At 42.3% G+C, this 16,942-nt stretch overlaps 1 protein-coding gene and 1 long non-coding RNA gene across 25 annotated transcripts in view; one reads left to right on the forward strand and one right to left on the reverse strand.

Annotated features, from left to right (window-relative positions):
- Positions 1 to 16,570, reverse strand: part of SYNDIG1L (synapse differentiation inducing 1 like) — a 137,589-nt gene extending 121,019 nt beyond the window's left edge. For 6 of the 24 annotated variants that reach the window (XM_044436737.1, XM_044436743.1, XM_044436730.1 and 3 more), the window contains exon 1: positions 7,033 to 7,410. In XM_044436737.1, coding sequence (XP_044292672.1) covers positions 7,033 to 7,065 — 33 coding nt within the window. In that variant the 5' untranslated portion in view covers positions 7,066 to 7,410. Of the gene's footprint in view, positions 1 to 2,747; positions 4,184 to 7,009; positions 7,411 to 16,559 lie in introns of those variants that run through there. The other 18 variants (XR_006415379.1, XR_006415376.1, XR_006415378.1 and 15 more) reach the window with 10 other exon arrangements.
- Positions 4,178 to 8,560, forward strand: LOC123026768. Its single transcript, XR_006415381.1, has 2 exons — positions 4,178 to 5,277; positions 7,799 to 8,560. It is a non-coding gene; the product is annotated as an uncharacterized LOC123026768 (long non-coding RNA).
- Positions 16,571 to 16,942: the final 372 nt, after the last annotated feature.

Consider the following 16,942-nt stretch of genomic DNA (forward strand, 5'->3'; position numbering starts at 1 on the left):
GCTGGTTAAATAAAGTTCTTAAGACAGCAGTATTAATTATTGATAACCCTTGTGCGTTACTTAAATAGTCATAGATATTGCAAATAAGATCTAAACAAAAAAGCAAGGATTAAACAATCCCTATAATTGAAGGAAAATGGCTTGATAAGATTGGTGTCATGAGGCATGAAATACATACTCAGAATAGAGATGAGAAGCATTTGAGGGAAAAAGAGATGAAAGGTTGTCTGTATCAAGCTTTGGTGAATATCAAAACAAAGGGTGTCTTGATTGGAATGAAGGAAACAATAACATTCATTTATACCGTAAGAAATTGAAGATCAGAAGGGTAGCCATGTAATTGAAGGGTTTAATAGAATCAGAAGAACACACACATAAATAAACTGAAAATAGCTACTAAGATGATGTGTTCCAGAAGCTTATTCCAATAAGAAGAATTGAAGTATTATTTGCTAAAACTAATTCAGAAACAAGTACCAAATCTACATTAAATTGCTCTTCCATAAACAGAAGGATTCCTTCCATCCATAGGACTGTAATCCAAGGGGAGGCCTCCAGTGCAGAGCCTATGGGACTCTGTAATCCTTCCAATCCAGAACGAATGGAGAAGCCCCTTGTCTTGGGTTGCCTTTCCAATGCAGCCCCCTGCACCACATTCCACACTGTTCTGGAGCGTCCCCAGCCATTTGAAGCAGATTTTCAGGGAGCACAGGAGGGTGCAGTGGAAAGGGCTACTTGACAAGAATTGGTGTTCCCTCTCCCTCAAATGGGAGTAGCCCATGAGTGGTGTTTTGCTTATTGGAACTCTAGATCCAACTTATTTTGGGTCTATAGTTTTTGTAATTTATTTTTTAAAATCCAGGTAGTAATTCTATTCTAAATGTCCATTCAAGTTTAAACATACCTAAGGTTACTGGTTTAGAAACACCAGCACAATACCTGAGAATGGGGATTTAGTTTTTAACAGATGGCACGGCAATCAATACCAGTGCTGGTTATGATGTCCGGTGAATAGTTAAAACATATTTCCGCTTTCTTGGAAGCCTGGCCACAATAATGTTGATCAAACCAAATAAAGATAAATCAAGGACTGAGTATAACAGAAGACATTATTTTATACAGTAGTGATAACATATTCACTTCAGTTATGGTGGTTAGATTAAGAGCACATGATCTAGTAGTAGAGCTTGTACTTTACATGCAGATGGTGTCCAGTACTGCCAGAGAAAAATGCTTTTCTGAAACTTTGGAGACCCTCTTCAGTTTGTGTCAATCTTAGACAGAACTGAGACACTCAGAGCAAATGTCTGATTCCATATACGGCAGCTTCCTAAGATCATAGCTATATATAGATCAAATACATTTTGAACTGAAGAGAAAACCAATTCTATAAGTAGAGTTTTACACCTAATTTATTATTTTAAAAACTCTTAAGGCTATCTTCACATGTTATTGATACTGAGAAAGTGTTTGATGAACTCGAATAAAGAAATATAAGATTAATGGTTGTACAGTCTGAGTAACATTCCTACAGGGTATTTCATGCAGGTTTATTGACATCGCTGTTTTTCATGATCATTGGAATTTGAAGGAGGAATGACACTAGTCTGAACTTTGATTCCCTTACATTTTAACTCTTCAACTGTATGATCAGACTCAACTATCACTAGTATTTAAATGAAAGTTGAAGACTCTAACATATCAGTGTGAACTGATATTATCGGTATCAGTGATTAAACTGGTGCAATACAAATTAGATGGCTGTGAACAGGCTGTAGGAAGTTGCAGAAGTGCTGCTTCACTGGCAAGGACAGCACTTGTGACCCTGGAGGAGCCCCCAGGAGCCTCGGTTGCCAACAGAAGGATCCTATGTAGCACTGACTGTGCTTTGATGGGATGGGAGGGGAAATTCTGGGTACATATCAGGAGACACGCCTAGTCCTTGGATCCACAAAATTGAGAGCCGCCTTGTTTCCATAGCATGCTCCTGACACAGGGGAGAAACTGCACTGACTCTGGAGCTGGCCAAGCCATTTCCCCTCCCCTCAAGAGAGACAAGTTTTAAAAATGGAGCAGCACCCAATCAGAACCAGCAAGGCTTAGGACCCAGCCTCTCCTCAGACACCATCCCTCACCACCGCTTCCCGCCCAGTCCATCATAGCCATAGTTCTCTTCCATATGACAGTGATATTCCGTAAACAAAAACTTTGCTTTCAGCTATGCAAATGCACCAAATCCAGCAGTTCCACCATCACTGGAGTGGTTTTGTTGGCCCTCATTTAATGCTGCCCAGCCAGCAAAGGCTTGCGCCACCTCTGCAGGTGCTTTGCATGGCATTATCATCCTCCAGGGCCTGTCCTGTGCTTTCCAAGCATTCCCAGAGCTTTTTTCAAAATGAGCAGTGTAGCATTACCTGAAAATGGCAGAATGAACCAGAAACAATAGCTCATGCATTTTCACAGTACTGCTATGCCACCCTCTGGTTGCATAATGGAACTTATAGAAAGGCAGAGTAAGAAAAAAATTCAGAAAAAGAAAAACACATATACAGTAGCTGATCCTGCTAAGAATCTAGAAGCAGAAGCCTCAGTAAAGCGGCAGATTAAAAGCTTCATGTAGAGAAGCCCAGAATGAATTATATAGCAATATGACCCTGACATTAAGTAATTAAACATTTCTGTATATTGGATTTCCTCTATGAGCAGAAGTGATATATACCTTCCATAAACACAGTGGCTTGGCTTACCTCTGATAAGAAACTTCTGAACATCCTTCTGGCAGTACTTTCCCTACTCATCTTTGAATTATTTTGATGAGTAGTTCTAGGAAGGTTCAAGCTGCCCTACACAGGGACCTCTTAAACTTATCAACCCTTCTTTTCACCCTCATTTATCTTGGCCTCTGATAGTGCAGAAGCCTAGACTCCTCTGTGACTAGTTAGCCAGACACATTGTGATTTGTAATAGCTCTTTGACTTGTTCCAATGAATTAAGCGCTCAAGGCAAGTTATCTGGCTAATAGGTTGTGTGTGTGGCACCAAGGCAGGTGCGGTGCTTCCTTATACTGCCAGCTTATTCTTGATTCTAATACATTTGCCCAGCCCCGCTCTGTCAGCGTCTCCCCCCACCCTACAACTGCACTTTCACTTACACTTATTGGAAAAAATAATTGGATGGATTGAAGCGCAGCACCATTTTACTTAACAGATAAGAAATGTCATATCTTCCCTGATTAGAGGCTGTGAGATACCAGCTCTCCATAGCCAGCAGCAGAGGCAATTTCATTTCACTTCTGCTGATATGTGGAGAAAGTTGGTGGACGGCGCACAGCAACTGTGTTGCTTTAATATCCTGCCCCATCAGTTGACACCTCCCATAATAACCATCACTCACAGGTGGCATCCCAGTCGGAATCATTCTGGGGGTGCCAACAGAAGCATTGCTTCCATTGCAAAGAACTAATGCGGGGGGGGGGATTTCTATCCGCTCCCCCCACTCCACTTCACCAGTGCTGTTCATGCTCCATGCCAGCTATCAGTTGAAGAAAAAACAGCTGTGCAGGACCTAGTCATGTGATATATACCGGAACTAGACTGGCCCTAAAATGAAGCATGTTCCCCGCTTTCCCTTATTATTCTGCTGTTCTGGCCTCCCAGATATTTCTGGTGGGATGTAACCTGAATCGAAAATGGCATCATACTGCTGCTCTCTGTCATGCGCTTCAGCAGTAGCTGCTGGTAAATTTTGGAGTTGGCAGCACTTAGTGTGGGTCATGTGTCCTGTTTTGTCATATGATTTTTACAAGAACCTTTTGGTTGGGTCAGCTAAAACATGGATGCTAGAGACAGAACATCTATTTTTTAATTTCCAGAAGGGGATTCCTAGAGCATACTGTAAGTAAAGCCTATTAACATTAATTGGACTGATTTTTGATGAGACATTTGTTATATGCCATCAAGTCATCTCTGACTTAGGTGACCCTATGAATGCATGGCTCTAGTTCCAATCTCTGCATGAATTCATTCTCCACAGAAATGGTGCCTTAACATTTAAAAAGACTCAAATTTTAACTATTGCTGATGAGTTTAAAGGTAATAAGTACCACATTTAAAAAAAGCAGTACTTAGAGATGCTGTAACCTTTCCAAAGCAACAGTTTCCATAGCTAGCAATGGGGGGGGGGGGAGGAATCAAATGAGCACTCTAAAAAATACTCAAGCAAATTTCATTTTGCAAAATGTCTGAGAATCCCCTTTTCCTAAGCCTCATCTCCAGCTGGAACCAGCAGCATACATTTTGCAAAAATCAAGGCTAACAGCTTTGCAAGACAGGATTGGGTTATTCATTTATAAGCAGAGTCCGAAGCATGGAGAAGGAGACAGCCTGGATTGTGCAGAACAAATTTGAAACTAACAAATCAGCTGATTCTGCCTCCCTGGTCGGCGTGCTTGTATGACACATACATTTTTGCAAACTCGTGTTGGTGACATACACTTAAAATCTTTGGCACAGATGTACAAACCTAATGTGTGAAAAAGTGTAAAGACATAAAAAGGATCCTGAACCAAAACTATTGAACTGATTTGTGATTCCATGGCTCTTTGTTTATTATACTAGTAAATGGACCCAGGTTCTCATAGGTTGAAATGTCTTTGTTTAATAAAGTGAAGTCTTCAAACAAACTTACACATTTTTTTAGAATTAGAAACACTGCACTCATTCCATTTGAGTAATGCTACGCATGACAACTGGACCACTGCAGCCCTCTCAGAGAAGTCACATCCTTTCTTAAATCAGATAGCCAGCATTGGCCACTAGGTTCCTTATGGCATCCTTTCCCACATCACTGGTTCCCTTCCATAACCATTTACTATTGTCCTCTCTTCCAGACAGAAAATCTCACATTAACTATTGTTCTCCCTCCAGAAATAGAAAATTTCCAGTGCAGACCATACTTCAGCCACAGCCTCTCTTGCTTTGCAAACAAGGACAGCTAATCAGACTCACTGCAAGAGCAGCTGGGACAACTAACTAGCGCTATAGAAGGATTTCCCATTGTGTTTCTGCAGAGGCTCAAGTTCTGTACAGTGATTGTGATCCAGTCCCGCTATTCGAATTTCTAACCTTGGCTCTTTGGACACAGACTGAGAAAGTGAAGCTACAGCAGCACAAGTAGCCAAGTGGGTTAGGTTGGCCTTAACTGGCATTTGGATTCATCAATTGGAGAATATTCCTTTCAATCAGCAAGAAAGGAACTTATGCAGACGTGGTGACACAGGTGACATTTTATGCATTTTAAATAAGCACCCTTTTCTCTTGTGCACTAGTAGAAAACTTTGCAATACAGATACAAAACCTGATGCAGAATAAATCGCCGAGAGGCAGTTGAGCATGAGCTGGGGCTTCCACCTGCTCATCCCTCTGCCTCCAGCGAGTGCAGGCTTTGTGGAGAAATGTTGTTTGTTCTGACATTTAGAATAGATTAAAAATCATTACAGCTCTTCTGGAACATTTTAGAAGGTGAAGTTATTGATTTTAAACATTCAACATCAGTTTTGTGTATGAGCAAGATGAAGTCCCTTCCATTTCCTTTCCTGAGTGCTGAAACTCAGGTCCTGGGCATTCCAGCTATCAGAGCAAAAGCATTTGCCAAATGCCCTGTGAACATCTGCCCAGTCTGGCACTCTGACCACTGCCAACTGCTACTATGCAGCTGCCATCATGCAAAGGGTAAAAGCATTTGCAAGTCACCCCGGACACCTGAAAAGTGTTATTTGCAGTGGCATGCAATAGGCTTAAATTTGCATGTAGCAACTGCTGCACATGACAGCTGGTACACACAGGATTTTTTTTCAAATAGCTACTGCAAACCTGATAGTCATTTTGAATCAACCCTCAATGTCTCCTTCTAGAGAAATACTACTTGGGGCATTAATTATCTTTTGTGGTCAGCTCTAATAATGCTTCCAAGTGAGAATGCTAACAAGTGACACCACAGTAAGCCTGGAATGTGGTTTTCTATCTCTTTCTCTAGTCATCCTCTATAATAGTAAAAGAGGAGATGTGTCCGTCTTTCACTTGCAATTCCATTGCTGTGAAATCTAGACACTGGAAACTTGGCATGCATATGATAGTAAGGGGAACCTCCTGGATAGAACTGTGCACCTCCTGGCTATTTGTTTGGGTGCATGTGTGGAGGAGTTAACTTGAATTAATTTCAATATTTCCATGTGTAGAATGCATGCAGTACCATCACCAGTCACTAGGTGGAAGACTTCCCTAACCAGTACATAACTTTGCATTTGATGAGTTTGTAGTCTAAAGGGCAGGGATATCTAACTACCTTCTTTCCCCTGTTAGAGGGGCTGCCCCACAGCAGGGAATGGAAGGAACTTTCCTGAGGGAGCTATAGTGCTCTAGGAACCATGACATGACTCAAATGGAAAGGGCACAGTGTTTCTAATTCTGACAATTGTGTAAGGTTACTTGAAGACTTCAATTTATTAAACAAAGATATCCCTATTTGTGTGGATTTTAAACAGCAACTAAATGATATGCTGAACTCTCAGACTTGGGACAAGTCTACTTCTGAGCTGCCTAAATCATAAGCCTACACTCAGTGTAAGCCTATATCATAAGCCTACACTGAGCCCAAACTGAAGCTAGCTTACACTTTTTGTTTATAAGCTGTTAAGCCTGCACAGTGGCTGTCAATAGAGAGTTATGTATTGCTTTTACTGCTCTTTGGTGAGCTTGGGTTAAGTTTAAACAATGATTAGTTTATCCTTAACTGCTCAAGAATCTGTTAGAGCACGATCATGAGAAACAAAACTTCCTGCTGGATTTCCTTCCTGGGACTTAGCTCTCAACTTCTTTTTTAATTGTAAAAATTACCCTTCTGCGATTTAGCTCCTTTTTCTGTGCTCTTGTTTTGAATTCAGCAGATAATTTGTTTTAAATTATTACCTGAGGCAATTTAATAAATAAATGAATAAGTAAATAGCATTTACCTTCTCCTCACGTGGGTCCTTACCTTGCTTGTGCTGGAGCTGAGGCACTTCATCATTGGCACTCGATGCTTCTTCCGCTGTGCTCCTTGTGCTCAGAGACCATCTGGGCTATAGCCCAGCTGACAAGCTAATTTTGAACCCTGACTGAAGACCAATCACTTAGAAAGTACGTGTGGGATCTGGAAGACTGTCATCAGTAGCTCACCTAACACTCTTGGATAAGCCTTCTGTTTAACCTTCTTTCCATGTACATGTCTGTAATATGCAATTTTGACACTGCACTCTTTTTATCCTGGGCAAAAAGCACTTCTTTTTGCTCATTAAAATAATTGGATAGATGAATGCCCCATCATGGAGGCCAATTCATGGCAAAGGTACTTGGAGCAGTTTAAGTTTTTGTTCCACATTTTTCTCCACTCCCAATTTGGGTCATCTGCAGAATCTCTTCCCAGCAAAAGAGGAACGGGATACAATTTAGCACAGGAGAGTCCTGCCTTGAAATCACCTCTCACCTCTGCATTCCATGTTTGCCCCATGTGGTCCCCTTCCAGTGCTTTCGTAACAGGCATTAAATTTCGAAATAACCTTTAAAAGCAGGCTGCATATTTGCAGGCCTTGTACCATGTTAGCTGTACCAGTAATATATTCCCAAGAGCAAATAGTTTCATAGGAATTAGATTTATCCTGCACATTTTCTTGTCAGGGGAGGGGAAATCTGCAGACATTGTTAAATTCACATCTCAAGGGGCCTTTTTATCTTCTGCCATTTCTAATACATTTTGCTTGCAGTGCCTTTGCCTGCCTCTTCCTCCACTCCACTGAACCACAGGAAGTAGAAGCAGTGGCAATTTGGAAATAATGACTTTGCTGAAGCAGATCATCTTGAAGATTCACCCCATCTCTTATATGCAGAGAGAATTCAGGCTACTGAGGACCCAGTGGACTTAATCAACAAGTGCCAAGTTATGTAGATTAAAGAAGGTACAGGTTAATATCTTGCTCACTGAATCCATCAGCCTCATGGCAGAAGGTGCGAATGGTTCCTGGGCATCAGGCACAGCACACTCATGCTGACACAGGGCAGCTTTAGCCTTTGGTGAATGATTTTGATGGACATAGAGCTGGTTCAATTTCATGGCCTTAAGACATGCAGATGGTTCTGGAATGTCAAGAAATAGTAAATGCTGTGGTAGCAGCTGGGAGCAGGAAGCATGGAGAAGCTTCCAACAGAGGAGGACTCTGGCAAGAACTGAGCTGCAGGTTTTTTCACTGGTGTTCAGAGTGGTGGTCAGACAGCAGAATGTGAAAGAGCAATTTCCGTTTTCTATTTGATTTCAATCTTACTGTTCAAGAGTAAGTGCACTTGTCAAAAAACCAGGCAAGGATACAGTGTGCTGCCTGCCCCCAATCATTTCTCTCTAGTAAGGGTGTAAACAACTGAAGCTTACTTTTTTTTTTTTTTTGGTGGCTCAAAAGCAGAACATCTGCAGAGTCCCATTGTCTCAGGTGAACAAAAAATGTTCATGAAATCACTTAGATAATATCCCAAAACTCAATTTTACCACTTTCTCATCCATACAGAGCAAACAGGAAAAGGCATTATTTTCTTGACATAAAATGTTTTAAATAATAGTATGGATCATTTTAGTATGCTTTCTAAACATTTTAGTATGTTTCTAAAAGTTATGGACTTCATATTTCGGCGCCAGACTAAGCCCTTTTTATTTAAAACTTATTTTAATTGTTAAATTATTTGTATTTATAGGATTTTAAATTTTTAGCAGAGATGCACCGGGGTTTTTTAAATATATATTTTTAGTGTTATATTGTTATTATTTGTGTATTTATGTATTTATGTATTCGTTTCGGTTGTGAGCCGCACCAAGGCTTCGTTGCGATGGGGGCGGCATAAAAATGGTTTAAATAAATAAATAAATAAATAAATAAAGTATTTTGAATTCAATTTATAATTAGGGTAGTGCTTGGTTTTTGTAAAATTGTTACCTGCCCTGAAAATGCAAAATTATAAATATCAGATAGACAATCTGAGTCTCAAAAATTATCAGTGTAGATTACATGAACCAAATCGGAGAGAGAGGGTTACAACTCACATGCAGAAACAACACATCAAATTCCTGATGGGTAAACATGTGATACAAAGAGATACCTTTACTTGCCTGTTTGTTCCTTAGAAGTATCCCATTATGGTCTGGCCAACACCTGTTCATCTTCATATTCTGAGATCAAGCGACCAGGCAATTTGGCTGTTGGTCACCTAACCAGATGGGGTACAGTGGCTGATAGACCTGCACCTGCTGATAGACCTGAAAATTGGAGTGGGATACTGCTAATTCCAGGTTGCCATCCTACTTGGAATTTTCAAATTGTCTGCCAAATGCTAGATACAGAAACCAGATCTCTCCATGGTGTTTCTTTGTTTTAATAAACCAGGTCTCACTTTGCCAAGAGCTCCCTCCCTGTGGCATAGGTTTTCAGAGGGCTATTTGGAGGCTTCAGGAAAATATTTTTTCCTTTCCTTGGTAGGTTTATTCTCCATCTCTTCCAGTCAACATTTCATTGCCTGACTAGAAATTATTTTGCTATAGAGGAGCAGCAGCTAACAGGGACTAACTTTGCATGACACAACCCTTCACTGGTGACAAGGCATGGTGGGTTGTCATGTGTATGTGGACTGTTTCTCCCTGGATGGCTTGTTTGTGGGCAGCAAAGCACCCCGACAACTCAGGGATTGTGCTAGGCTTGCTATAACCTCTTGCTGCTCTTGCCAGTTTTGTCCAGCCAACTTCCAGCAACAGCTACTCCACAAATGCCTAAGTGGTTTCCCATGACAGCTATCAGAAGGCAAACTGTCAAAGGAAGACAAAGGCACAAGTGATCTTTGTATTTGAAATGGGGTAGCAACATCATCATCTTTTTCTTTCTTGGTCTGAATGTCCTTGGATTTTGCACAATTCAACACTCTAGCTCAGGGGTCCTCAAACTTTTTCAGCAGGGGGCGGGCATGGGCATGGCGAGGCAGTGGCTTGCTCACGTGGAGAAGGCCATGCGCTGGCCCCCCTCAGGCTCACATAATTAAAAATAGATTTTAAAAGTTGTATTTTTCTTACTTTCAATCCTTTTTTAGTTTCTTTGTCTTTGTCTTCGTCTCTCTCTCTCTTCCACCCACCTCTCTTCTGTTTCCGACTCCGTATTCCCGCTCTGTATATTTGTGCAATGGTGGGGGGGGGGGGGGGGCGGTGCATGCGCAGTTGAGCTGTTGCAATTTGGTGCACGTGCCAGCTCTCTCCTCAGTTTCTGAGAACGCCTGCACCGGCTCAGAGGTTTTGGACTCGCTTGGAGATGGTTTTCTCCGAGCGAGTCCAAAACCTCTGAGGTGGGCTGGATAAATGGGCATGGTGACCCGGATCCGGCCTGCGGGCCATAGTTTGAGGACCCATGCTCTAGCTGCTTAGGAAAACGTAAAAGTGCATCCCACCCCCAGTTAGTGGGGAAAAGAAGACAACTAGCTGTTAAATCTCTGGATCTCCTTTAAAATGGGGTTTATCAGTGTGGTTTTTTTTTTTTTAGTGTTTAGTCATGCCGGCCACATGACCATGGAGACGGTCTGCAGATAAACGCTGGCTCCGTTGGCTAGGAAACAGAGATGAGCACTGCCCCCTAGAGTCAGGCATGACTGGACTTAACATCAAGGGGAAACCTTTACCTTTACCTTTATACATTTATACCTTTATACCTTTATATTTTTATTTTATACTGATAATTTTAATTTTATATTTGTAAATCAATGTATTTTTTGTATTTTTGTATTTAATGGTAATTTATTATGTACTATTGTATTTCAATGTATTTTATCATGTTGTAAGCCGCCCCGAGGTTTCGGCAAGGGGCGGCATAGAAATGTTATAATAATAATAATAATACAGCTATATGCACGCTGCAGATTCATATAAAACAAAATTGTAGCACCAGTTGCCCTCCAATGTGCTATTGGGGTACTTTAAAGGAGTTGTCAGAGGCTGTCAAAGCAGAGATCATGGATGCTGGGTTCCAAGCCAGAAATTGTGATCTTAAAGAAGAAGTTAAAGGGGCAAACAATAGAAATTGGAAAAGGCCATGGTGAGTGAAAAGGGCTTGTGATCATGCTGGGGCAGAGCATGTGAGATGGTGCTGTCATGGATCCCCCTACGACACATGCGGAAGAACTGAGGAGGAAGGAGAGGGTGAACAACCCCCCATGAGCCTGCTGGTCTGTCAAACGCACTGTAGGCTGTTTACACAAGAGCCAACCTGCTGTTGCTTATTTCCAGGCTGTGTTGTTGTGAACATAGCCAGTATTTCAAAGCCCTTAATTGAATATATTAGCTCTAGTGATATTCCCCACTTTTACCTAAAACTGGGGCATGAGAGACATCAATTCACCAACAGACGTTACTCGGGGTTGCTATAGATGCCATATCTCCAGAGAGCCCAAAGAGGAAAAATCTGGAGCTAAACCCAAAAGCTAGCAGAGTAAGAGTTCCAAATTGTATCCTCTTCAGAGGCTTTAACTTTGGCAATGCAGCTGCTGCTTACGGCTGCACGGGGCAGCAGCACAGAAGCCGCGATTAAGGAAAAGAGAATTTTCATTTCCTTCTTGTGGCCCTGCTGTGACTCAATCCCTATAATCACTAGCAAAGCCTCCGAAGGGAACAGTCTTGGTAGATGTGTGAGGAGCGTGACAGAAGAGGGTCAGAAGAGCTGCAAGAGCCTTGGCCCTGGAAAATCCCCAAGATTTGCTGTTCTTTGCCTTTCATCACACTTAGCTCTCAAGAAAGGTTACTGGCGCAGGAAGAACGACACCAACCGATGGGCTCAGCTGCTGAATGGATGCAAAGCTGGGTTTTAAGTGCTTTTCTGCCTACCACTGCGGGACAGTGGCTTCTCCTATCTCAGTCAAGGCAGAGTTACAAACTCAACTGCTTTCTGTAAACAGCAACCACAGCTAATCAGCCTGAATCTTAGGGTGCTTCCAGATGAAGCTTTTTCCCTCTCCTCACCACACCTCATTCACAGATATTTATGGGAAGTCCATGAAGTCTTCTGCTCAAAACCCTGCTGCATTTGCACAGTGCTTCGTCCATCTTTCTTCTTGATGCAGAAAATCTGTTAAGGAAAAAAGGGCAAGATTACTGCACGATGCCTCCTGATTGCTAGCGCTTTATCCTTTATTACTAAATCCCTTTACTCAGCACTGGTTAGGCCTCATCTGGAGTACTGTGTCCAGTTCTGGGCACCACTGCTTGAGAAAGATGCAGACAAACTGGAAAGGGTTCAGAGGAGGGCAACAAGGATGTTCTGGGGACTGGAAACAAAGCCCTGGGATTGAAAGAAATGGTCATGTTTAGCCTCAAGAAGACATGATTGAGGGGAGATAGTATAGCACTCTTCAGGTACTTGAAAGAATGTCACAAAGAGGAAGAACAGGGTCTCTTGTCAATCATCGCAAACTGCAGGACAGGAATAATGGGCTCAAGTTCCAGGAAGCCAGATTCCAGCTAGAGATCAAGAAAAAAATCCTGACTGTTAGAGCAGTATGACAATAGAACCAATTACCTAGAGAGGTTGTGGACTCTTTCACACTGGAAGCATTCAACATGCAACTGGACATCCATCTAAGAGGGATGGTTCAGCTTGGAGTCCTGCACTGAGCAGGGGTTTGGACCTGATGGCCCTCTGGCCCCTTCCAACTTTACTATTCTATGATTCATTGTCCATAGCTCCACTGAGAACCAGGGTGCTACCTGGGTTCCACAATGAGGATGGGTCAGATGTTAAGGCCAGTCCTGTCAATGGTCCTGCAAGCCATTAAGTCTGGTGTCCATCCATACTTCACCAGGATGTGCTCTCATCATGATAATGGTACGATAACTCTTACCCAGAGAGAGTTAGACCAAACTGAGCCACAAACTGAAGACCAAACTGAGGGCATGCACTCCAATAAGTATTGGAACAATGACTTATTTAGACAGTCCCATGGTTGTCATGGTGGCCACAAAGTCCAGAACTAGTGCTGACAGGCAACTATAGTGTGAATGTTGAAATCTTCAGAGATGACTCTTAGATTCTCCAATACTACCGCCACCAACTCATTTCAAAGGCTGTTGGGCAAACAAGATGGTAGACTGGATAGGCCTGTGGTCTGATCCAGCAGAACTCTTACATTCATACATGAATTGCTTTATGTAGGTTCTAGAGCCACCAAGTGTTTCTGCAGGGGATGTGAGTAAATTGGCCTAACTTATTCTGCATTATTTAATGTTGAATAATCACCATCCTTTGGGTCCTCTCCTCCAAAGAGCTCATTTGGGCTCAACTCACAATATCATATATAGATATTATGGGAATCTTAATGCTACCCTCTGTCCACTTCTTGTCTTTCCTATTTTATATAAAAAGACAGCTGTTAAGTGACTCAGGGGCTTACTCATTCATATTCAGTGATTCTGAATGTGCATCCAAAGGGAAGTAATAGATCTGATAGCCAGATATGGTCCAAAGAAGGTGCAGATGTGCGTGCTGTCTTGTGATACACACTTGCTATCTGTGGCCGGGGCACTTGGATGTTTGATGCTCAAAAGATGCTACAGCAGCCTAAGGACTACTTGATCATATCCAGTTAACTGTACCCTGAACCACAAAATAATAATTTCTCCACCAGTTAGGAACAGCAGAGTATGGAAGCACATTAGTTTCTCCTGTGCCAGAGACCTTACGTTTCATCACTAATACCTGCTAGTTGCTATGGAAACTATTAGGCTAAGACAGGGGAACTGCACTTCTTCAACACAGTTTGGTCTGTGCTACCACCAGGAAGACCCATGGCAGAGCATTGCTTCACGCATGGCATTGATCCCTGCCACACAGAAGCCTAGGGAACTGTGCCCACTGATTCTCACATCTATGTAACAAGTCGTAGGCCTGGAAGAAACAGAGCAGAGCTTTGCTGCCAGCTTCTTTCAACACAGTGAAGGACAAAACTTGATATGAGAGTATCTGTTAATGAGACAGCTTGTCTGCTGACATTTTAAGCAAGCATGTTTTCAGGGACACATGGCTGAACCAGGGGAGAATGTGAAGAACAAACTCCATGCCTAGTTGGTCCTAAGGAGATGTGAGGGTGGGGACACACATCGATCCCTTGCTTCCCTATCTTCTTTTTGTACAAGGGCCAAACTATAAGAGAGGCAAAGAGAGTCACCATCACTGTAAGTTGCTCCTCTTCCTTGTAATGGTAACAAAAGGGCAGAGAAGCTCCTCTCTGACCCCCATTGCTGGGCCAAACCAGATATCAAACAATTCACCCAAGCAGAGTCAGATGATGAGTCAATGTATTAAAATAAAGAAAGGGAGAAAGAGACCAGGATATAGCAAACAAGAGGGAAATGGAAAGAATATAACAGTGATTACACAAAAGTGGCAAGGCTACCTAATATCCTGATCCCAGGCTACTGGACTCCTTGGTGCACCACTGGAATAAAGCAAGGCAGCTAACCTTATTCCTTAGGTTACCTAATACAGGCCTCCTCACTGTGCAGGTCTCAGAAGTTGGCCAGGGACTATTACTAGAATGGACTAAGATCTCTAGTAAGCTTTTTGAGCCCCCTTTCCCTGGTGAAGGGGTGACGCTGGGCAGCTGATCCAAGCGGACCCTGCTTTCCTCTGCTCTACCAGCTGCCATCAATTTTCACGTGAGCAGTCCAGGACAATAACTCTAGCCAGATGTCCTTGGCAGAAACCCATCTTCTGCGATAAGCCTTGTTGCACAAATCACTCCCTCCTCTCTGATATCTGGAATGTCTCCTGGAGCAACTAAGCCTTTCATTAACCCTTCCCTGCCTTCTGAAACCTCCATTGCATTAAATAATTGTTTGGCTAGTAAGGCTTCACATGCTGTGAACACCCATCCACCCTACTTATAACATCAATGCAACATTTTGCTAGCAGGCCTTCAATATTGCTTGAACTAAGCATTAAAAGGAACAGGAGAAGAAAGAGAGAGTAGCAGCAACTCTCTGCATCTCTTACAGCTTCTGCTTTGGCCTTTACAAACCGCCCTGAATTTGCAGTGTTAACTGAGGATGGAACTACAGATTACACGTCCAACACAAAACACTAATAAACTTAGAGCAGGTGAGGCAGCTTGTGGTACTCCTTGTCTTCTCTCTCACAGCTTCCATCACACCTAGCCAGCGTAGCCAATGGTGGGGGATTATGGAAGCCATGGCCCCCACAATGCTTTGGCCCACTGACTGACCACCATGCCTTAGTGAAAAGCAGTTTTGCAACATAACCCTGACAATTGCCTCTTGTAGGTGAGGAAGCTTGGGAAAGGGCAGATTCTGAACTGGGGAGGTGGCTAGAGCAGGAAGGCTTTAATCTTTCCCCTGCTGTTCTGCTGAACATCTCCTGTGTTGCTTTCATGAATTTCCAGAAGAGTGTGTATCCTCACAAACTGACGACTGCATCCCCATGGACAGAAAGGCAGCTAGAGTGGGTGATTTTCAGTAGCATAGGAGAAGGCTTGGCAAAAGTTAAGGATCAATTTCACCCTCACTACTGGCACATCCTGAAGATGCTTTGATTGAGCAATTGCTTTGCCTAGTTCTGGAGATCCAGATGGTGCCTTCTATTCATAATCTTCCCCTGTTTTCCAACTACTTTTTATATCTTTTTCCTTTATACAAACACTGTTAATGAAGAGATAGCTGCATAATGCTTTTTGATGGATAGGTCCAGAAGCCTACTGTCTGGAAGTTTCTCAGCTCCAAAACATTCCCTCCTAGGCTGCTTTTTCATACAAGAAGCAGCTGAATAAGCAAAATGGAACACTCTAGTTCAGTGATTCCCAGAGTAGGCAGTACCACCCTCATGGGAGCATGGAAAGATCCAGGGAGGCAGTGATTGGTCGTTTTAAATCTGCAGTACAGCAATAGACCTAATACAAAGAAAGAGGCATGGGAACATTAGGGCTGTCATCCAAAAGGAAAGGGGGCAGCAGCCTGGGAATGTTTGGGGACCACTGCTCAACTTCCATTCTTGTTTAAGACTGGATGTCAGATTTATGCACAAATTATAAGTATTTATAAACATGGGCCATGGGCCTATATAACTGTTCTGCCTCAGACTGTGCTTCTAATAGCCAAGCAGACTCTGAAGCTGTAAAAGTAGTAGGGGTAAACCTAGATTCTAGCAAAGCCTTGGTTACAAATATTTCAGCTGATGCAAGCTAAAATTGTATTTGGCATACAAAGCCAAGAATGACAAAATTCCATTATCCACACCCACTAACTGAGACAAGGTAAAAATCAACTTATCTGTCCAAGTCTACCACATGAATGCTTTCTTAGCAGTTGTTAAATCTGGCTTTCCTCACAGAGGCAATTTAGCATGAGGGAATAGATCAAACTGTAAATGATGAGATACTACACATCGAACTTTCTTGCCTGGCATAGGTGCAGGAAGAACCCTATTCATATAGCGTACCAAGAACCAACTGCTATCCATCTGGAGAAAGGATGGAGACAAATGACCAAGGTGGATGGTTTAACCTGAGTGGGAGATAAGCCCTATAATATAAAGCAAGAACTTGAAAAACAAACCTATTTTCTTAAATTGGAAGTTGCATTCTTCTCAAAGAAATTGAAGGTGGAGAGGAATCCTGGAGAAACTTACAGATATTAGAATCACATATCTGAAAATACTTGGCAGGCATTAATAGAGGAATCCCATGTAAAACACTGGCAATTCAAGGTATAAAATTCATTTTGAAGCACACAAGGGGTCCAGGCTTGATGTGCCAGCCCAAATCAAGCACAACAAGAATGAGAGGGAAAAATATGGATTTTATTTTCGAGAATATTTCGGTCACAATGA

The sequence above is a fragment of the Varanus komodoensis genome, unplaced genomic scaffold (genome assembly GCF_004798865.1).
Source record: "Varanus komodoensis strain SLA01 unplaced genomic scaffold, ASM479886v1 scaffold3, whole genome shotgun sequence".
NCBI lineage: Eukaryota > Metazoa > Chordata > Lepidosauria > Squamata > Varanidae > Varanus > Varanus komodoensis.